The sequence below is a fragment of the Thalia democratica genome, chromosome 7, assembly GCF_965202585.1.
Source record: "Thalia democratica chromosome 7, ktThaDemo2.hap1.1, whole genome shotgun sequence".
NCBI classification, from domain to species: Eukaryota; Metazoa; Chordata; class Thaliacea; order Salpida; family Salpidae; genus Thalia; species Thalia democratica.
In genome coordinates this window covers 39,280,731-39,303,471 of record NC_139171.1, presented here as the reverse complement: position 1 = coordinate 39,303,471, position 22,741 = coordinate 39,280,731, and the positions used below count along the sequence as shown (strand labels likewise).

At 26.0% G+C, this 22,741-nt stretch overlaps 2 protein-coding genes across 2 annotated transcripts; one reads left to right on the top strand and one right to left on the bottom strand.

Annotated features, from left to right (window-relative positions):
* Nucleotides 1-2,518: 2,518 nt before the first annotated feature.
* On the top strand, nucleotides 2,519-10,773 carry LOC145840798 (cytoplasmic dynein 2 light intermediate chain 1-like). Its single transcript, XM_082948132.1, has 8 exons — nucleotides 2,519-2,649; nucleotides 3,174-3,278; nucleotides 5,649-5,759; nucleotides 6,326-6,493; nucleotides 6,579-6,671; nucleotides 8,222-8,355; nucleotides 9,438-9,551; nucleotides 10,261-10,773. Exons 1-8 carry the CDS (start codon nucleotides 2,548-2,550, stop codon nucleotides 10,466-10,468), a joined length of 1,035 nt encoding a protein of 344 aa, XP_082804258.1. The 5' UTR covers nucleotides 2,519-2,547; the 3' UTR covers nucleotides 10,469-10,773.
* Nucleotides 10,774-11,256: 483 nt separating this feature from the next.
* LOC145841359 (DC-STAMP domain-containing protein 2-like) lies at nucleotides 11,257-20,650 on the bottom strand. Its single transcript, XM_082948720.1, has 11 exons — nucleotides 20,493-20,650; nucleotides 20,163-20,399; nucleotides 18,995-19,208; nucleotides 16,778-16,984; nucleotides 15,905-16,074; nucleotides 15,173-15,319; nucleotides 14,337-14,657; nucleotides 13,319-13,682; nucleotides 13,069-13,229; nucleotides 12,303-12,498; nucleotides 11,257-11,262 (listed from the first exon to the last, which is right to left on the bottom strand). Exons 1-11 carry the CDS (start codon nucleotides 20,648-20,650, stop codon nucleotides 11,257-11,259), a joined length of 2,181 nt encoding a protein of 726 aa, XP_082804846.1.
* Nucleotides 20,651-22,741: the final 2,091 nt, after the last annotated feature.

The window sequence follows — 22,741 nt, the reverse complement described above, 5'->3', positions numbered from 1 at the left end:
AGAACTTTTTGGATAGTATATTCTAATATGATTGTTACATTATTTTTTTTTAAAACATTTCTATTAGTTTTATTGTAATATTTATAACTTGGACACAGTTTGATACAAATTTAAATTTTAAAAAGGGATTAATTTTTGTGAAATGCACCAACTGATAAACAGTTTTAAAAAGAATGAAAACGTTGTGATTTTACATTGCAAATGGTGTTTGTATACAAGGAAATTCTTTCAACAATATAAATTAAATAAAATGTTCTTATAATACTAACTGTGCAATTAAAACATCTGATAATATAGTTGCAACACCTGGTAAATAGCTTTTTACTAAAAGTAAGTAACCTTACTAAGTGCAAAACTGTGGCGAAAAATATTAGCTACATGGTCTGTTCAGGGTGGCCACAAAACCTGGCCAGTGTCTTTTTAAATTTGGTATACTAGTCTTAGGACTATTTTTAATCATAAACTTAACCTTAAACTAAAAATAGACCCAAAAGTGTGTACTTTTAAATTCCTGGAAGAAATTCAGAAAACCTGGAAGTAATTTCTCTAAAACCAGTGGCCACCCTGTCTGTTTTATAAGTGTTGTTCTAACTTTTTATCTTAAAAAAACTTTAAACTAGGTAAAAGGTTTTAAATTAGTATATATACTTTATGTTTTGATTTTTAGAGAACAAATAAAGAGATCTCAACTACTAGAGGAGAAATAGTTTGTTAGTTTATTGAAAAAAAAAAAAATAAAATTGTTCAAAAATTTTTTGGTTCAATGACCTAGATAACAAAAAGACCTCTCGGTCATCGAGTTGCATACCCAAACTAAATCAAAATTATAATGAGCTAAAAACGAAAAAGAAGAAAAATTTAAACTCTAAAACGAAAAGCTCTATGAGAAATGACACTATTAAACTTTACAACATTAAATATCTAACGTTATATACACATAAAATATATATCTAACTGAACGTTAATAATGAATTTATTCCTTCAAAACTTTATTTTACAAACTAAGTTTTGGTCAAAGACCTCCTCAGTGCTTAATAAATCTAAAAAGATATGTAACAGTCATGGAAAATAGCACTTAAACAATTATATATAAACTAATTTTTACAACTTTTTATTATTTATAGCTTGTATTATTACTCTTGTTGTTATATTGATTTCGAACCATAAATTCAATCTTGACATTAAAATTTAATTTGTTTTATTTTTAACTAAATTTTTTTATAAAAAGCATTCAAGCAAAATCAAAAATTTTCACAGCTATTACAAGCACAAAATTGTTTAAATTTTCAATAGTTACAGCAAAATTAAAATTAGCTACATTAAAATGCATCTCAACTTAAAGCTCACTTAGTACCATTAACTACAATTTTACTTAAGCAATTTTTACTTTGAAAGTTAACTAGAAGAAAAAAGAAAGCTACATACAGCATTTATTATTATTCTTGTAGTTATAATCATTTTGAAACTTAACTAAAAATTTAAACTTTACCATAAATTCAATCTTAATATTAAAAATTGCTTTGTGTATAAGTAAAAACTTTGAGTAGAAATTTGTTTATATTTAATTGTTTAAATGCTGTTTTCCATGACTGTTACACATATCTTTTTAGATTTAATTAAGCACTGACAAGGTCTTTGACCGAAACTTAGTTTGTAAAATAAAGTCTTGAAAGAATAGATAAATTCATTAGTATATATACTTTAAACTTAAATTTTAATGCTGTTTAAACTTAAACTATAAGTGATTAAAATAGCACTGTATTCTTAACATATTATTGTTAGAAAGAAACTTAAGGTCTTTCATTTAAACTTATTGCTACAAAACTATAAGTATTTTTCTCTAAAATACAATTAATTTGTATGATTGTAGCTAGATTATGTTTAAGTTATTATTTAACATCTTTTTATGTTTTATTAAAGTACAAACACGTTTATCTTAATTTTCAATTTTTTACATTGAGTTTAAAAAATAACTTCAATAAAGCATAGTTTATAATAAATTTAACGCTAAGAAATATATATGAAGTTCAAGTGATATCAAATACATGATATTAGGGATAAAATTTTTACCTAAATTTAATATAATATAGCAGTAGTTTTTATTCTTATGTACTTAAAAAACGACCATAAAATGATTGAGCTTTTGAAACTGTATAGACATAATTTACTTAATAATTTATTATTTTTGAGAATAAACAATTACTCAGTTTCACCGCAGAGCGGATTTTCAAATTGTAAATCTTATTCAAATAGAATGACATAATTTACTTACTTAACTTGAGATACTTGACATATATACTTTTATTACCACGTAAATCATTTATTTTAGTTTTATAACATAATGTGTTATTTCAAATGTTAAATGACAATAAATTTAAATGTATCATAAAAAATAAATTATTACACAAATAGTAATAATACTTAAAAAAAAGTAAATTTATCAAAAATGGTTTTTTTGTTAAAAAGTTTATAGTATGTTGATAAAAGAGTGATTTAATTCTATTCTTTTAAATCTTAGGTTTTAGTAAACTCAAATAGATTTTAAAAATGTCCAATATATGGGAGATAGCCTCTAAGGAAGTGGAAGAAAACAAGAAGAAAGAAAAAAATGCTGATAGATATGTACTATTTGCTGGATCATCATCATGTGTAAGCTAAAAAATAACAAATGGTAATACTAGTATAACAAGTTTTGAAGTCTTTTTTTTTAAGAAACATAAGTGCAAATCATGATTTTTGTACAAAGAGTTTAAAACTTTTGACTTATATTATGGTACACTGGTCCATTTTTATTTGTTTATGGATTTTAATGTATTAAAATATTTTTCATTAGGAATTAAATTCAGCAAAATGATTTGAAAAAATCTAATTTAAACTAATTTATTTTCTTAAAAAAGATATAAGTATGTATCAGAACCAATATTAAATTATAAATTGTGCAAGTGAAACTTTGTGAATTTTTTTTTAGCTTTGTTAATTGATGTTTTATACTTTTGAAAAATGTTGCCTATAAAAAAATAAATAGCAAGTCAGATCTTTTTGGTTTCAAGTGGTAAAAAAAACACTTTTTAGTTACATTTTACAGCAAACAGATTTTATAACTTTTTAAAAATTAAGTAAGAAAACACCAAATGAAATTTCCTGAATTTAAATTTTAGTTTTTAATTTGACAGGGAAAAACAACATCAATAATGAAGTTTTTATCACGAGATGATACAAGTAATGTCAAACCTACAACAGCACTTGAATATACTTTTGCAAGAAAGTCTGCTAACACAGTGAGTTTTATTGCACATGAGATTTTTTATTTATACTACTGTTTAATTATAGTTATTTTTATGTAGTGTTAGATGTTTATTAAGATCCAGTGAACTAAAGTTTGAATATTTTTTAATCTTACTTTACTTTTTATCTTATTGACTATTTCAAAAATAAGTAGTAGTTAAATTCTAGTAGTAATATACTTAGAACATTTTTATATGCTTTAACACAACAGCAAGCCTACTATTAGAAATAATATAAGGTTTGTTGTTTTCTTTTAAACCAGTGATTAGAAAGCCAACATTCTAAGGTATTAGAGCTTCAAATCAAATTAAAAAAATCTATCTTAAAATATAAACAAGATAATTTCTGACACAAAGAAATTATCCAAAATGTGGTATAAGTACTTGATGTAAACAAATACCATTCAGTCAACTGCAGTCATGCTAGTTAGCCCAAGGCCACTTGAAAATTTTTGCTTAAATCAAGTTTAGAAAAACTTAAAATTTAAAAAGTTAGTTACTAAGTTTAATTATTAATTAAATTATTATTTTTAGTTTTTTGTTAAAAAAAAAAGAAAAGTTGAACAATGTATTTTTAGTTTTTTTTTGTTTCTCAGCCTGAGGTAAACTTTCAAAGATTTTTAAAAAATGGTTCACATAGAGGGTTTCAGTATATATTTATATCCATAAAAATTTTAGGTCTAGTAGATTTTAATAAAACTAACATATAGCCCTATATCATGCTGCATTTAAAAAAAATGTTTTTTCTTCACTTCAAGGAAAGACATTGTTGGAAATACACTATAAATTTATTTTTATTTCATATTTAAAAGTACACCTACAACTTTTTATTAAACATAAAGTCTTTATATTTTACATCTACAAGCTTGTACAACACAAAAATCAAGTTTATTTTCCTTCTTTATAAAATTTTAAATAAATAAATTTTGTTTGACAAAATTTTTACAGCAAAAGCAATTTAGAAATCTATTCAGGGTTGCCAAGAACCTAAAATCCTGGAAAAACCTAGACTTTTAAACGATTTTTACATGTAAAATATTAACATTTTTTTTTATATAAAAACTCTGGTATATACAAAAAAGTTTTGATGTCATTTACAATTTTATTTATTATAAAACACTTTAAAGAGCGTAAAGGGGCAGAGTCCACCTATATTCTTACAAGTTGATCTTATTTTGAAGAGTTTTATCTGAGCTATAAAAAAGTAATAAAAAAAGTTAAAAGTAACTTTTAAAATCTAAGCAATCAAAGTCGATATGCTTAATAGGTTCCTAATGGAAGGCGCAAACCAAAAACGCAATAAAAGACTATTCCTCTAAAATATATTTTTTTCATTTTTTAGCCAATCTTCTTAAAGTTTTCACAGTAGGTCATAACTAATATTTCAATCAATTTAATGCAGGATAATTTTTAATTTAAGAAATAAAAATCACCTATTGTTATGTTTTTTTTTATCTCATATTTTTATGTTATAATATTTTAAAACTGCAACATTCAAAGTCTTTCAAACTATAAAAGGAACGTGTCCTGAAAATTTGAGGTTTTAGCTCAAAAAATGTAAGAGAAGATAGATTTTTGATGATTTTTTAAATTTCAAAGAAAATTGACCCTGAAAAATTTTCAATTCATACTTTTGTATTAGAAGCTTTTTAAAAAATTACAATATCTCAAAAATTAGAAAATATTTTTAAATTCTATAAAAACTGGTTTGTTGTTTATACTTTAAGCTTTCATATAAGAGCCAATATTATTTTTTGTAAAGCAAAATTGGACATCCCCTTATGCCCTTCAAGTAGCATAATAATATCTTTTCTTTTTACCTTAATTTTATTTTATACTAAAAATGGAAAAGAAAACTTGAATTTTCAAAAACCTGGAACAAATTCAGAAAACCTAGAAAAAACTTCAAAATTTCTTTGGTAACCCTATCTGTTAATTTTAGTTCTAAAAGTTTTTTTTAGTTTGAAAAGTTCAATTTATCTAATCTAGAATTGCATTAAAGCTTTATTTATAAAACATTTACAAGTATTAATTTTATACAAAACAACATTTACTTTTTCCACTTCAGCCCAAATTCGGTCAAATTGATTTTAGTTTGTATATTATTTGTATGAATAAAACCTCCGCTCTAAACAACTAAAAGTTTACTGTTTTTCCACTTAATATATAAAAGTAAATATAACTTTATTTTAAGGTGGTATAAATGTTTAATTCTTATTCTTGTCATAAAGATATAATTTGTAGTATAAACTTTATTTATAAATGTTTATTACATACTGAGGTAAGTACAGACAATTATTTTAAAAATGAGTAATTAAGCTGTTTCTTCTTTTTCTACTATTTAATAATACATTTTATCTGCAGCAAAACAAGATGACAGGGCATGTGTGGGAACTAGGTGGTGGGACGCATCTTACTAAGCTGATAGAAATTCCAATTAACCCTGACACAATACAAAGTTTAACAATCGTGCTTGTTAGTCAAGTTTCATCAATAAAATGTTTACATTACTCTTATTTTAGGTTTTTTTGAAAATTAGCTGTTTTGTTTTTGTTTTTTCAATTATAAAACTAAGTTTGTTACCTTTTTGTTTTATCAGATTTCGTAGTTTTAGCAAATTAATTAAGAATTGTATTATTTTACTAGTATAGTTTATCTTTACATGTAAAACATTTTTTCCAGTAGTATTTTATATTACCACAGTAGCTAAAATTACACATTTTAGTTAGAATTTACCATTCTAAATTTTTTTAATAAATATTATATGGTTTTAACTTACTCTTTTTATTCTTTACTACTTTTAATTGTTTAGCTGTTTTTACATTAAATGAAAAAATAAGCACAAATAAAACATAGTTACAATTTTATGTAATGTTATTTATCTTTTGTTTTTTATAACTTGTGCACACTTTGTAAAAAAGAGATTACAGTTAAATTTAAAAATCTAAATAAAACTTTACTGTTTTTTAATAAAAAAATTAGGGGCGGTTTAAAAGTATTTGATTAAAGTGAAAAAAAAGAAATTTAAGTTTTTATTGTAGGTTGTTGATTTGTCACAACCAGAAAAGATGTGGTCAACACTGGAAACCCTCATAAACACAACTAAAGAAAAAGTTGACCTCACCATAAAACTAGCTGGTAAAAGAAATCCCGAAATACCAAAAGTAATAAAATCAGAAACAAAACAACGATTTGACAGAAAAGTAATAGTTAGTGTATATGCTTGTATTGATGTTTAGTGCATACAATATTTATTTTACACATTTCATAAACAACTTTTAAATAAACTTTCAGGATAATGACGAAGTCCAACCATTTCCAATCCCACTCATAATTGTTGGAAGCAAATATGATATGTTTCAAAACATGGATTTTGAAGAAAAAAAGGTAGGTATAATTCTTTAGTCAGTTACTTACTTACAAATATATTAAAATTGTTTTGTATTAAAGTCCATAATAAATGAAGTAAACTAAAAGATTTATTTGTATCATCGTTTAAAATTATATAATATGTAGTATAAAATGTAATAAATACAAGAAAATGTTACATTTTTTTAATTTTTAGTATTTCTACTATGGCTTTTTAAATTTAAAGAAAACAAAAGTTTATAAAATGATTTTTTTTGTTATTTTTTTAATAAATTGTACATGTATTTATACGAAATAGTTCGTTTTATGGTGTACTACATGTCTTATTCTAAATTTAAGATTTTTGTAAATTTTTACACTGATATAAGACTATCTTTGTCTATGATAGTTTTTTGCTGTTAAAAGAAGAAACAGCTCTGTGTTTTCGTTAAGTTTGTTTGTTAAACAAGTTTTATAAAAATATTAGCTTTCTTTTTTGTTAAAGGGCATAGGGAGGTCCACCTTGATTTTCACAAGTTGATGTTATTTTGTATTGTTTAATCTGAGCTATCAGACGTTTTCAACCGCTTGCTTAACAAAATTCAAAGCAACTTTGATATAAGCAATCAAAGTAGGTGACCTCAATAGGTGACTTATGGAAGGCGCAAACCAAAAACACTAAAAGAGACTATTTCACTAAAAATATTTCTCCTCCTTTATTTTTAACCAATCTTCTTCAAATTTTCATAGTAAATTTTTTACTAAAATTTAAATCAGTTTAACATAGAAACTGTTTTAATTAAAAAACAATATTTAAAAAAGTCGTCTATAAAGTTTTTTTCTTAAATTTTTAATATTAAAAAAACTCAAAATTAAAAGTCTTTTATATTATAAAAGGAATTTTTCCTGAAAATTGAGGTCTCTAGCTCATTAATTGAAGGAGAAAATAGATTTTTAGTGAATTTTTAATCTTCCAAGAAAATTGACCCTGAAAAATTTGCTCTCCATACGTTTGTATTGGAAACATTTTACCATAACCTCTATATCTCTATAACTAATTAAGATTTTTATATTCTATAAAAACTGACTTGTAGTTAATACTTTAAGCTTTTATGTAAAAGCCAATGTTAATTTTTGTAAAGAAAATGTCGGACCCTTATGCCATCTTATATGTTTGACTAAAAACCGCAAACTGAACTTACTTTAGAAGTTTTTTTGAACATCATAGTTGTGTTTTGGCAACAACAGAACTACACTCCAAAATTTTCTGCTTAATTATAAGATTAAGGCATATCAACAAAATTAGTTAAAAAGAAATTTCTTTAAGACACTAATTAAAATTTTTAATTATTATTAATTTTATAACAAATGACAACCATGTTTACATTTTAATAGTATATATATATTTTTTTGTAATTTATTTTCCTAACGGAATATTCTAAGCATAATAAGTTATGTTTGACTTTTGAACAATATTAAATTGTAATTTTTTCAGTACTTAATTTTGTTCAAAATTTATTTAACCCTTAACTTATCAAAAACATTTTTTACGAGTTTGCAAACTATACTCAAAATTTTACAATTTGCAGTTAATACAAGGAGCTTTAAGGTGTATAGCTCACTGTAACGGAGCCACTCTTTTATTTACCAGCAGTAAAATTGAATCTACACTAAAGGTACTTAGACATGTGCTAAACGTTGCCACTTTTGACGCAAAAATCAAGTTAGTTTTAATTTGGTGTTACTAGTTCTTTTAAAGATACTAACTTGAAATTGGAAAATAAGTATAATCCTTCGTTTTACTATCATATAGTCTTGTTTTACTAATATTTTTGAATGTTTAATACATAAAAAGTTGAATTTTTTTTATGAGTACGCAGTTGGTTGACATATATTATAGTCAATGTAGCAGTTCTCAGCAAATCATAGTATGAATTGTGCACACTGAATTATTGAAAAAAAAGCACTCTAATAAATATATAAAAGATATAATTGTCCGCATTTATATAAATTATAATAAAGATTACCAGAAAATAGAATTCAAAATAAATTTTTAGTCGAATGAACTAAATTATTATTCAACAACCAATTTTCGTCCTGTAGTATAATTATTCCTCACTATGCATACTTTTGTGCACAGGTGCGCTTTATGGAAACTGCTATAGGTGACATGGCAATATATAGATTAAAAACCTTTTCAGAAAAGCTTTGTATGCCTTATTTATTTTAACTTTTAAGTTTACTTTTATGATTCTATATAGATGTTATGATCTTAGCCAAAATGTTAGAGTTTTATAAAAAAAAATAGTTTAGACTTAAAGGATATATTAAAATGGAAACAAAATGTTTGCTATTTAGTTTAAAATTATAGACATTTTTTATTGTTTTAGTTATTAAATTGCTTAACAAAATACTTCTTTCATAATTATAATTATTTAAAGTATTGATTAGTACTTTTATATTCATATTAGAGTCTTAGTTAAATCGTTTAAAGTATTAATTTGTATGTGTAACACAACTTTTTTTGAAATAAACGATCAAAAATCTTAAATTTAATTATCTTTTATATTAAGGAAATATTGTTTGGCAGAAAATTTGATGTTACATATCGAAACTTTTTATTTTAAAACTCTAGATTTTAGAGCAAAGCAAAAATTTAAAGCTATTTAAAGCACGAGTAGTATTCTTAAGTTTTTAACTAAAAAATGTTTCTTTTGAGTTCTGTGAGAAAAACTTAACCAATAAGCTTGATTTGATTTTTATGTTTTTATATTTTCTTTTATGTACATTCTTGATTACAAACAGCAAGACTCGATCAATTGAAGAACACAAGCCAATCTACATACCGTTTGGTCAGGACAGTGTTGAAGACATTGGAAGCCCTCCTAAATCATTAACTACTCTGCATGGCAGTAGGAGGTATATATTACATGCTTGAGTATAATTATATGTCATAGTTGGTAAATTATTCGTATTTACTTAATTGGTAATATTTTGTCACCTGTTGTAAACTTCAAGTTGTAAATTTAAGTGAAGAAAAGCATGCGATAATATCTGAAACATGAAATATTTATCTCCAAGTTTTAAAAATAATGTTATTGTAAAATGTGTTTAATTTATCTAACCGTTCTTATTTTACATGTTAACTAGTATAAATTTTATTTATACTTCTGAATGAAATATATATTTTGTTGGAAAATTTTAAAATGACATTTTTTTGCTTTTAATGAGTTTATTATTTCTTACATCCTTCTAATTTTCGAGTTGATTATTGTTCTAAGTATAAAAATTATAAAAATTTAGTTTGTACTTTATTATTTGTTTAAAATGTTTTTTTTACAAGTTATAAAGATTTTTTTATTTCCTACATAACTTTTTAGTTTTATACGCGAACATAGTTTTTTGATATCTAATTCAGATTTTATATGCAGTTTAAAAATCTCTAGTTGAAATATCTAAACTATAAAAATAAAAATCTCAGTTAATACTTTATAAACTGATTTTATTGCCAGTATAACTAGCTAAAGTACTTACTTTTTTTTTTGTTTTTGTGTAAACTTGTACACAACTTTATAAGGAAAACTCGTCAATGGTTTGAAAAAAAAAACTTTATTTTAAAATGAAACAGAAATTTCCAGGAAACTTGGAAGTCAGTTTTCTGCAACCATTTCAAACAACAAGTATTAACCAATGAAAATTGTGCTGACGGTGAAAACCCGGTGACGGACAAGCAGTATTTCGAAGCTAAAGTTGACGAATGCCGAACGCAGAAAGACCGCATTTTAGAAGCTTATAAAAAACAAGAGAGTCAAAAATGGACCTCTCGAATCAGTTAAAATCATAAAACTGCTGCTTCCAATAACAGAGTTGCCTAGTTCGAACACTTTTTACTTTAAGTTCAAAAATTAAACTAGTTTTAGTTTCTTTTCAAGTGTGTATATGTTAGTTTATAAAACCAATCAGTCTTTCAACAATAACTAATATAAACTAAAACTTGCTCAAAATAACTTTATAGCACTGTGAATTTTTAAATACTAACTCTGATTTTTGTATTATTCATTATATTTTTTGTATTGTAATTTTGTAGTATTCATGTAAAAACCTAAACTTAATTTACATGAGAATAAATTTGTAATTTTGATTATTTCATAGTTTTTATGATTAGTTTAAGTCGCATAAATTTATATTTAAACTCTTCTTTTTTTAAATTCGTGTAATAAAATAAGGTGAACTTTTACGCAAAATAAAATTTTACCTAAGTTTATATGTTTTTTTAGTTTACCAGGATAGTTTTTTATGAATGAATAACGGTAAAAATTCACTCTGGATTTCGGTAACTAAGTTTAAAATCCAAATACTATTAAATTATTTTCAGTTACTAAAAATTTGGATCAAAAGAGTGTTATAAACATTTAGATATAATGAGTTTGATCTAAAATAAACACATCAGATTAGTTTTGAAAAAACATAAAGTAAAAATAACACATTACATACATTAATAAACATTTTCTATTTGTCAAATTCGTAAAAAAAACACAAATAAAACTATATCAAGTACAAACACAAGTGACATTGAAGAAACATTTTTGGTTCTTAATAAGTATATCTCAGTCTAGAATGTCTTCTAAATCTGTAAGTTATATTAAGGAAGTTTTGTCTTAATATCATTGTAACAAAATTTAACAATTTTTATCAATCTTTTAAGCAAATACTTATATTTTTAAAACTTGATAATCACTTATATGTTTCTTTAAATCTAAATATGAACTTTTTATCAGTTTGAAGAACATCAAAATTAACTTATGAAAGCAATGATAACACTGAAACAGATACTTATGCTTTAAATAAAAAAAATAATATTAATCTTCACTAATAAGCGTGTACTGTAGTTAAGCGGTAATCTTTGAAAATTGAACATCCAATCAGTAACTATGTATTTTTCAGAAATTTTGTGCATTGTACAAATTTTTCAAGTACCAAATAATTTTTTAAAAGCAATGTTTTTAAAGGCCAAAAGTATTTTGTAATTTTAACCCTAAGTAGATGCAATAAAGACCAAAAAAATCATTTAAGAGTTCGTAATTAAAAAACTGACTCGAAAAATAGTTTTGTTATAATTAAAAATCCAGTTTAGACTTTTTTACAAACTGTAAAAGTAAATTTCGAATACCATGTTACAATATGACTTCGAAAACTCTTATTATTATATTATTTAAAGATGTTTTTATTTGAGAACAGGAACTAAACAGTTTAAACATACAAAGAATTTTTAATCTCTATTTGAGTTTTCCTGTTATACGACTCTATGTGCACTACTATTTTCTACTTTTGTAATTTGTGTGCAACTTTAAAGTAAATGAAACAAGTGTATACAATGCAATAACTAAATTTTAGATTTATTTTATTTTTTATAAGAAAACTGTTTGTTGTAAAACGAGTTTAGTTTACTTGAAACAGGGTTTTCAAAATCTCATTTTCATAACTGCGTACTTTATAGAAATTTATAAAACAACTACTTCTCTACTATTTTATCATTAATATAATTTTTATTTATTGCTCGTTAATAGTCAAAACCGCCCTTTAGGGAAACTCTTATTTAAAATGATTTTTCGTTTGCTTTCAAAGTACTTTTACACTAACTCTATCTGCAAGGCATAAATAAGAGCTCACTTCACTTGTCAGATCTATTTTTGTCTGTCGTTGTTTTCCGGCTCCGCCGTCCATGCCACTTTCGATCTGTTCAAACGAACTGGCAAAACTCTCCTCATCACTCTCCGATCCTGAAGAGTCGGATATCCCACTGGCGTCCTCATCCGCTTCTTTCACTGCTTTCTTGCCGTACACTCGCTGACAGTTTATACACGTCCTATTTTCAAGTTTACTTGTTTAATTTTAATTATTCAATTTTTTTTGGAAAAGTTATTTACATTGTTAAACAAATATAATATTCCACATTTTTGGATGTTTTCTTTAAATGGATCTAACTTTTTTTTATATAAGTATATTTGCTTATGTAAAATGTTTGAAATTGTTTATTATTAAGTATTTAAACAAAACATTTTTATTTAGATAATAAAACTTAACACCAAGGAGTTAATAAAGTTCAATTTGTCGACAAAATAAAATAACTAGTATGTTTATTCATTTAAAAATCAAACGACATAATAGTTATCTTTTTTGTTTATTTCACAAGTTAGTTCTCATTCTTTGAGAGTATTCCTAATTGTAAAGCAACTGCAGCAAAACTTAGCAAACTACTATAAATTGTATTGTAACTGAGTAAGAGTTCAATTATAACTGAATATATCTTAAAAATTTAAATATTGTCTTACAACAAAACTCTTAAAAATATAATAAACATTTACGAGCAACTAAAAGTGATTTAGATATGAAAGATTTATTTTCAGAGCACTTTTTTAGCTCTACTGAAACATACCCGTGCAGTTGGTTAAAGCACTGCTTGCAGTAGGCGTACGAGCAGGCGGGTGTCGGGCAAATTTGAAACAAGTCCTTGTCTTTTTTTCCTCCCCTCGCGCTACAAATTACGCACGTGTAAGCTGTCTTGTTCATTAAAACTCTCAGCGTGAACCCAATCCACTAAGGAAAAAAAAAACTGTTAAATCAAAATACACTGCACGTATAAAAGTTTAAGTTTTCTAAAAGTAAAACTTCCCACGAAATCTTACATTGTTTCTTTCCGCGTATCTGCTGAAGCAGCCTTGCTCTTTCTTGCCTGTCGGCGGCGGCGCCTTTCTGCGCACCCACCAGTCCAGCTCGCCGATCAACGAGTGGTCCCTCTCCTTCCATATTTGCGCGTGCAAGAACCCGATCCTCGCCTTTTCCCTCCCGGGCTCGTACAGGCGCATGATGAAGCGTCGCAACCGGAGTATGTAGGCTTGGAAGAGGCACATGACGAAGCAGGCGAGGTACAGGCAGAAGACGAGGACGTAGGTGGACCACAGCGGGGTGGTGGGATGAGTGGTGCACAGGGAAGGCTCGAAGTCGTAGCCCCCCGATCGCTTCATTTCTTCTATGCTGTTCAAAATAGACCTGTGGAGGTTATATTTTTTTGTTATGTTTGAAAAAGCCCAGTTTTGTTCAGTTCGACTTTTATAAACACTGCTTTGTTTTGGCTAATTGAAATGTGAAGCGTAAGTTTAGAATTCTATTTGAATAAGATTTATTTAAGCACTGACGAGGTCTTTGACCGAAACTTAGTTTGTAAAATAAATTTTTGAAAGAATAAATATATAACAAAGTATTGTTTATACTAAGGTAAAAACTTGAACTGCGATAATAATTCAAGTTAGTTTTAATTCTAATTACTTAAAAAACTCAAATTCTGCAAAGCTTCGACGCTTTAGAAAGTTTTTGTTCTACGGTTTTTTATGCGTTCATAATATTACTTCTTAGGTAAAATTTTGGTTTATAACATTAGTATCAAAGCAGTATACTAACTGTCAATCAAGTTTTTTAGAAAAATATATTTTAAAGATAGTGTTTCTTAAATATTTACAGAAAACTGAAATATTTTAAAAGAACATATTTTTCTAATCAATCATCTCTTATTTTTGCAGCCAGCTTATCAAATATAAAATAATTTTTACTTTAAGAGAATAATATTTTTTTGTAATACAAATTCAAAACTTCTTGTTTATATTTGTTTATTAATTAAATATTTTTTTCAACAACATAATGGTTAACTTGTGAATAGTTGCGACGAAACCCGTCCCGTTAACATCAAGCTTCGTGTTGAGATGAGAAAATGTGTTGATGTACTGAAGATCAAACTCCGTAGCGAGCGTTTCGTTGTCTCTCCTCCGTATGAGGCTGGTCGCTTCTCTGATCAGCTCGGACTTCCAGTCGGAATACTCGTACCTCTTCCCCAAGATGAACTGGACTCCGAGGAGGAGCAAATAGAAGAGGACGTCGACGACGAACACGAGGAGGGTGTACGTGAAGTTGAGGATGACGACTCCCAATCCCCTTCCGGCGCCTGCAAGCTCCACCGGCGTCAGTCTGATGCTGCGGAGTTTTTGTTCAACTTGCAAAGTTTTAAGTCATCAGTTGTAGTTAAAGTATTACATTTGAGTAAAAATGGCTGAACAACGTTTTGTATAAATATTTTTTAGTCAAACATAAATAAATGATCAATTAAATAACTGCAGTAGTGTGTCAGAACGCTATATGGAGTCATTACTTTGACTAAGCTAAGCCTTTAATCTAAATAACAGTTTTTATTTTATTTAGTATATATATTTAAGTTTAATCAAAAACAGTGTTTTTACATTTAACAGTTTTGAATACTTCATACAGATCGCTTTAAAAAACTTTGATTTATTATTTTTTTTCGTAAACAACATTGAAATATAGCTGCATATATTTTTTTAGAATTAAGTTTGTGTCGCACAATCTCTTTGATGACCAAAAAACAAACAGTTAATTGCAATCGAAACTCTACAGAAGCTTATCATTTAATTTTTTTTCTATGCAGGCTGTTTGAAAACAATAAAAAATAACTTATAAATAAGTAAAGTAACCTCCAGGGTTCAATATAGTAGTACATTTCTCTCCTGGTCAGCGGTAAAAGATAGTTTTCGTTTTTCCACCTCTTTTTAAAGTCAAGCATGTAGAAACGTTGAGTGAGGTAGTGGTTGTCGAAAGTTATATCACGTAGATAATCAGCTCTATAAAAATTTATCTGTAAGGTTGGTTTCAAAGTACTTCTCATATGTTTCTTAGCTTAATTAAATAGATTATGTGGTCTTGAGTAAAAGCGTATGTTAGTTATTTGTTAAACTCAGGTATATACTTAATAAAATATTATTATTAATTTAATCCTCTATAGCAATTTTTTAGAAAACAATAATTACTTTTTATCAAAAAGTTGTTATACTGTATAAGATTTTGTTGTCTTTGAAACATTTGTACTTAAAGAATTCTTACTAAATTAATAATGATGTTAAAATTATTTGTAAAAACTAAAACAACTGTTTTTGTATGTAATTTTTCTGCTCATAAAACATGAACAGCTCTACGAAGTCTGTAAGGATTATAACAAAAATAAAAACACCATCTAAAAAAATTGCGTACAGTAAACTGTGTGTATTATGATAAAAATTATTATTTTTCGATTCAGTAAAACAATACGAACATAAAAGTTAATAAAAATAAAATTTAGTTACCGATTCCTGCTTTTTAAATTTTTACTTATTATTACCTGATCAAAATAAAAAACTAGCCTATAAAGATATGACTTGATTGCAATATACAGAAATGTCATGCTGAAAAACAAGGAAAGCCAGTAATAAATGGTTCCAGCGAATGAGAACTGACTGTTCACGTCAGATATGATGTCATTTGCTATTTCTGTGCTTCTTCTGCTGGAGTTCCAAGTGAGGTTGAAGTAGTAATCTTTGGTCATTTCAAATGAAAACTCATTCTAAAAAGAATAAGTTAACAAAATAAAAATCAATTTAAAGTGCGGGATTTCAGTCAGTCAGATTTCAGTAGTAACATTTTAATTATTTTATATTTTAAATTATGAATCTATCATAAACAAAAGTCCGATACTTAGTTGAACAGCTTTAAAAGCATCTTATTGCCGGTATGTTTAAGTCATAATTAAACATGCAATATAACACTTTAGTTTTGTTCATTAACAAATTACGAGTTCAAACTTTATAAATTAATTACAATTTTACTCATTAAAGAAAACTAATTTTTAAAGAATCCATTCAGTTTAATGCAGTCTTTTGTGTAAACGTATGAAATACTGGTTCAATAGACAAAAATTAAATACGTTTAATCTATAATCATTTATATTACCTCATTGATGCTTATTATTGACATATTAGACAAAAAACATAAACTTCAATTATACATGTATGAACACTCCTTACAAGTTCTTTCTCATAAAAAAGCTAAAACAAAACAAACAATGCATTTCGCTTTAAATGGTATTGAAATTTTACTTTAAATCATTAAAGCAATAACCATTTTTTGATCAAAATATTCCGGTGGTTTAATTTCTTATTATAAAACTCTTTATTTGAAATTATTAATTTATAAATATAGCAAGTTGCTGAAATACAAATGGTAAAATTTTCCAACTATTTACTTTTATAGAGTAATTTAAAACAAACTTTCAGGTCTTGAACTTTTTGATCAATTTTTTTCTCTACATTTTCATAATACTGTTTTACAACCCATCTAGGTACTAAGCAAAGAAAGTTAGGTAGTTCTTTTTCACAGTTTTCACCCAAATTTGTTACGTAGTCGTTTAATTTTTCAATTGAATTTTGAACAATATCAGCTTTTTCTTTAAATGCATTGAACAACTTTTCAGTTTTCTGTTACCAATTTTTTATATCAAAGTATAGGTCAGCAACAAATTTAGACTCTAGTTATTTTGTAGAACCAAAAGCAAATAAAAAATAAATACTATACTTTAATAGCTGTACTGTATAAATCGAACATACCTTATATAACTTAAACCAGAAAATATAATTTTATATAAATATTTAGCTTTTTATTATTATATAGTTACTCATAATACTTGTACTTAGTTTTAATTTAATTTTAATATTTGATTTTTACCTCAAACAAATTTTTAGAACTTTTTAGTAACTTTCTTGTGGTTTAAAAATTAATAACCAGATTATTATTACCAAACGATCAGAAGATCTTTGAAATGATACATTTCAAATTTTAGGAGACTAAAAAATTTCTATAAACCAAGTAACTTATAAACTATTTATCTAAACTTTTTTACAGTTCTTTAAAAAAAATTGTAAACGTATTCAAGTGTTTTATTTTTAGTTGTTAAAAGTATGAGTATACTAAGGCTTAATCTATCTTGGGACTTTTATTTAGCATTATTTCGATAACTTTAAAATGCTATTATAGTTTAGTGTATCAAAATCAATGTGTTATCTATTTTTGGCTGTGCCAAAAAATTTGTTGAGTATTAAAGTATACGTTTAAACAGGAACGGGTCTAAATTGCACGAGGTTACTAAATTGCACAAGGGGACTAAATTGCACGAGAACAATATTGCACGAGTGCACAAAATTGCACGAAGCTAAATTTGCACGAGAGCACAAAATTGCACGAGGGAACAAAATTGCATGAAGATGGTTTTACGACAAAGGTCAATTTTGCACGAGTTACATTTTTGCTCGAGAGTAAAAAAGTACAGAAAAAATAAAAACTAAACAGAAAAAAAAAACTTAAAATCATTTTATTAAAAAAAAAGAAAAAAAAGTCACTGACCGTGGGTAAGGGATAACATTTATATCAAAAATAAAAGATAACTACTAAAAACAAAAATAAAAACTATAAAAAAGCTACCGACCGAGCGTAAGGGTTAGGGGTAAGAGTGATAGAAAAAAATAAAATAAACTAGTTAAAAAAAAAATTAATAAAACAAAAGTTTTTTAAATAACCTACCTACCGAGGGTTAGGGGTAACAGTGAAAGTAAAAAAAAAAACTAAAAAAGAAAAAAAAATAAAATAAAACTAATAAAAAAACTAAAAAATAAATAAATAAAATCTAACCCGTGCAAAATTGTGACCGTGCAAAATTTTCTGCTCGTGCAAAAGTATCTTTGTGCAATTTTATCTTCGTGCAGTTTTATCCCCTCGTACAAAAGTATCTTCGTGCGATTTGTACGCTCGTGCAATTTGGACAGCTACCCGTTTAAACATGTGGTATATGTTAAAGTTATTTTATTTTTTTATTAGTATTAAGTATTTACAAACACAAGTACAAATAACATTTATAAAGTGAACTTGATTATGATTATATAGTATTTAAAATATTTTTCTTATTTTATTAACTGTGCAGAGTTTTTTAAAGTAAAAAAATGCCTTGTTTAATGAAAAAAAGTGTCTTTGAAATTATATTTAAATAAGGTTAATTGAAATAGTTGTGCAAAACTGTTCTAAAAACTTTAGTAGTTTTCTTGTTAAAAGCTAACTGTCTTTTAAAATAGATTCTAAAATAGCTTTCTTTTTTCTAATTTTTTTGGTTAAAACTAAAATATAAGTAATGAAAAAAAAAGTAAGTAATGAAAAGTTAATTGTGCATTGTTGTATGTACACCTTTTTGTTTTATCTTTACCGTCTGACAAATGCTTAATGATTATAAATTTGGTAGGATTAAACAGATCAACTTATTTTTTTAACATAGTAGGCTGTAATACTTTTTTGTTGCAAAACACCCTTAAAATACAACAAAGTTGATGTACTCTAATTCAAAGTTAAGCAAACTTTTACTACATTCCTGTATAAAAACATTTAAAAAACTATTCTTAAAACCAACAAAAACAGCCAATCAACATTTGTTCAGTCAACTAAACCTCAACTTCGGCTTTCACTTCGACTATGGTGTCCTCGAGCGAGTCAAGCACGGCCACCTGGCCGTTGTTCAACAGCAGCCTCAAGCTCCTGCTCGCGTTGAAAGCCAGCTCCTGACCGCAAGTGATCGTCCTGGTTATCTCTCGGTAGTTGGCCAGCAGGGTTTGCATGGGGCCGTTTGCCACCAAGATGGCCATGTACACCAACATTATAGACCTGTGTGATGTGTGCCACTTGTTATTTTCTTTATGCAATTAGTCTTTATTTTAAAATCGAGTAAAAAAAAATTGGAAAATATTTTAATCAATTAGTTTCTTATTCTTGTAAGGATTTAATTTTGTTATCATCTCAATACATATAGCCATTGCAATAAAACTTAGTTGTTTTTTTATGAGGTTAGTATATTTGCTTTTGATGACTTGACTTTCTTAAAAGCTTATTACAAATTAAACCGTTTTATTGTTAGCTAGGTCAAACTTAACTCAACAGTTAATCTAAAAAGTTTATAAAGTGAAATTTTTTTTTTTTTTTAAGAAAAGTTTATAAATTACAATAATTCTCTGCTTTTAATTTAAGTATTGGATTATGTACTATTAAAAAGCAAATTTTAAACAAAATTAAGATAACGAATTAATTCAAACTTTTTTGATAGTAGCTTAACCCAATAGTTTCAATTTATAAATTAAAGTTTCAAATATATATTTAGAATAAGACTAAACGAATAAAAAACTATATGGGTAGCTGGTATTTTTTTGTAAAACTATAAACACTAGCTAATTTTAAACAGCAATTTTTTTTTCAAATAATAGTTTTAAAATACTTCGAAGAACTATAAAAATTGAGAAATAAAAGTTCGTAGCTGATCATAAAACAGTTTTTTTTATACGTTTAGTCTTATTCTAAATGCATATAACAATATTTAATTTCAATATCGAAACTATTGGAGTCTTTATGACTAAAACTTATAAAACTAAACCAAAAAACTAAATCATGAGTATAAAACTGTTACAGTACTTTTACTATTTCACTGTATTTATTTACAGTATCATAGCTAAATACATGAATAATCTTAACATTTTTTTAAAGCACTTAATTAAGTAAACTTAACTTCCATGTTTTGTACAGAAAGAGGGAAGACACAACACAATTACAGAGCAGATTGGTTTTGACATCGCCATCCCAACTGCAAAAATAAAGCCCACAGTTCCATTTACAATTGATCCTGGTAGCTCCCAGTCTTCGTTAAAACTGATAAAAAAGTAGAAAAAGTGGTTGAGAAAAATTCCAAACAAGAAGTTCAAAACGATATTTCTGTATCTATTTCTCTTCTTTTTCGCAACTTTCTTTACCTCTTCTTTGATACTTGCGTTGTCTTTTGCATCTGATCTTCGACGAATAGCAAAACGACTTTAAAAAATTATATGGTTATTGGTAAGATTGAGTTAGAGCATACCAGTAAATAAACTGAATATTATTGTATGAAATGAAAAACACTCTTACTTTATTACTAATGACGAAGCTTCTGAATCATCAGAATCGGATGAACTTTTGTAACCCTCAGCGTACTTTTTTTCAATTTTTTTATTAAGTTTTTCTAAACGTTTCTGTTGCTCGTATCTTATCACAAGATCGTTTATAAAAAGAGCACGGTTAACCATACTTGAAAAAACAACAGTCCAACTATTTATAACAATGTTTTTATAGTAATTTTCAACACTTGTTTCTTCAAAGTTTTACTTTATACTGACGTCATAATGTAAAAAATTACTTGTTCAACTTAAAGTTTTAAAATAATTATTTTTGTATTCAGAAAGCAAAAAAACATGCTAGATTGTGTTTTTTCAGTGGAACATTTTAGTTTTAAATATAAATCTCTAGATGTTTGCTTAAAAGTTGCAGTTATAATTGAATAAAATTGCGCCCTAATAAAAGTATATTTTAAATGTCAAACTGGTGATTAATTAAGTCTAACTGTTCAAAATATAGGTTTAATTGTATGCTAACAAAATTTAGCTTACTTACTTATTTTAGACTTAATAATCACAAATATTATATAGTTTTATAACAGTCGGATTTAATATCAAGTATTTCACCTATTAATAACTATTATCTGTAGAAAATATCTTATTTTAATGAAAACATGTATACACCTACTTTATTCCATGCTTCTATTCTCTCATTACAGTAATTATTTTTTACAGAACCCAGTTGAAGTGTGTTGATTCGTTGACACACAGAAACATATGTTGGTAGAATAAAGGAAGATTACTGTATAATTTGTTTTTATTTTTATTTTGATTAATAAGTCTAAATTTTTTATGCATACTTAAATGTTTATTTCAATTTAATACTACTTTAAAAGAAGCATGTATACAAAAAACATTTCCATTGTTTTTTATAATCTTATTTACAACCTTTAGTTGTCAAAATTGATTCAATAGACTTTTTAATTTTATAGAAAGAGTAGTATTATTAAAAGTTACATAAAGATGTTATGTTTTTGCTACTGTTGATCTCTCACGTAAAAGAACTGAAGATTAGCTGGTGTAGACAAATTATGTATTAGGTCTAAAAACTATATCTGGTAATGCTTTCTAAACAAGATACAGTATTCATAATTTATTTAAAATTCGGGTTTGATCCAAAGAAATCATTAGTTACAAAACTATTCTCATCAAATCTGAATAAAATTCAATTTAACAACAAACTTTAAATTAATAAATTGAGAACTGTAATTGTTTAACTTTGAACAAAAAGGAATAATGAAAAATTCCTATACTAAAGTTTAAAAAATAGCTTATGTTTTTCTCTAATTGATTAATTTTTTTTTGTAAAAGTATACAACTTAATTAGGTTTAAGTTTTTTAATTAGTTTTCTGTATAATTATATTTTTACAGAATGAGTTACTTGAATTTTGTCCTATTAGTTTAAACTATTTTATTTTAACCTTGTTTTTATTGATCCTCAATGTTTCAATTAAGGAAAATCTTATGCACCTTCTGATTCAATTTTTTAATAAACAGGTAACCATCCTAGGATGTAACAATAGTTCCAGTGTTTACGTTTTTGCTTCATTTACCAGATACCTTATCTTGCCATGAAAGAGTAATTTAAAACATTTTTAGGTTAGTGCTTCTTATTTATGTTATGAAATAAATTTATTGAAATAAAAAGTTATTAGGTGATCTTATTTTTATATTTCTTAAAAATAATTATATAACAGAAGTCAAGTATTCAAAATTACAAGCTAATTGGTTGTTAATACAGATCCTAGCGAAGCAAGTTCGTTAGAATATATAATAAAAACAATTTCCACAGTAATCTGGAACTGGGTTAAATTGTTTAATACGGTTCATGACAACTCAAATTCTTTAAAAGATGCTTAAAAGAAAAACTAAAAAAGCAATTCATATTTGAATAAATAAAAAATGCGTATCTATGTCTAATGAATACCTAAAAAAACTTTTTTTTTTTGCAAAAAATGGACTTTAAAAAATGAATTTAAACAATTATTAAAAATTACTATGTTTCAAAATTTGTATTAGCAATATCTCCAAAAGTATTTAAAGTTGTTTAACGAAAAAAATAGTTTGTAGGTATTAATTAGACCTACACAAGCATTTTTGTTTATTTTTTAACTTATCTTTCTTTTTGAGTTGTTGCCATTCAAAAATTCTTGTAAAAACTTGAACTGTCGGAATTTTAATAGTCGTGCACTCTGTTTAACACAGAGAAACATGTTTTATAT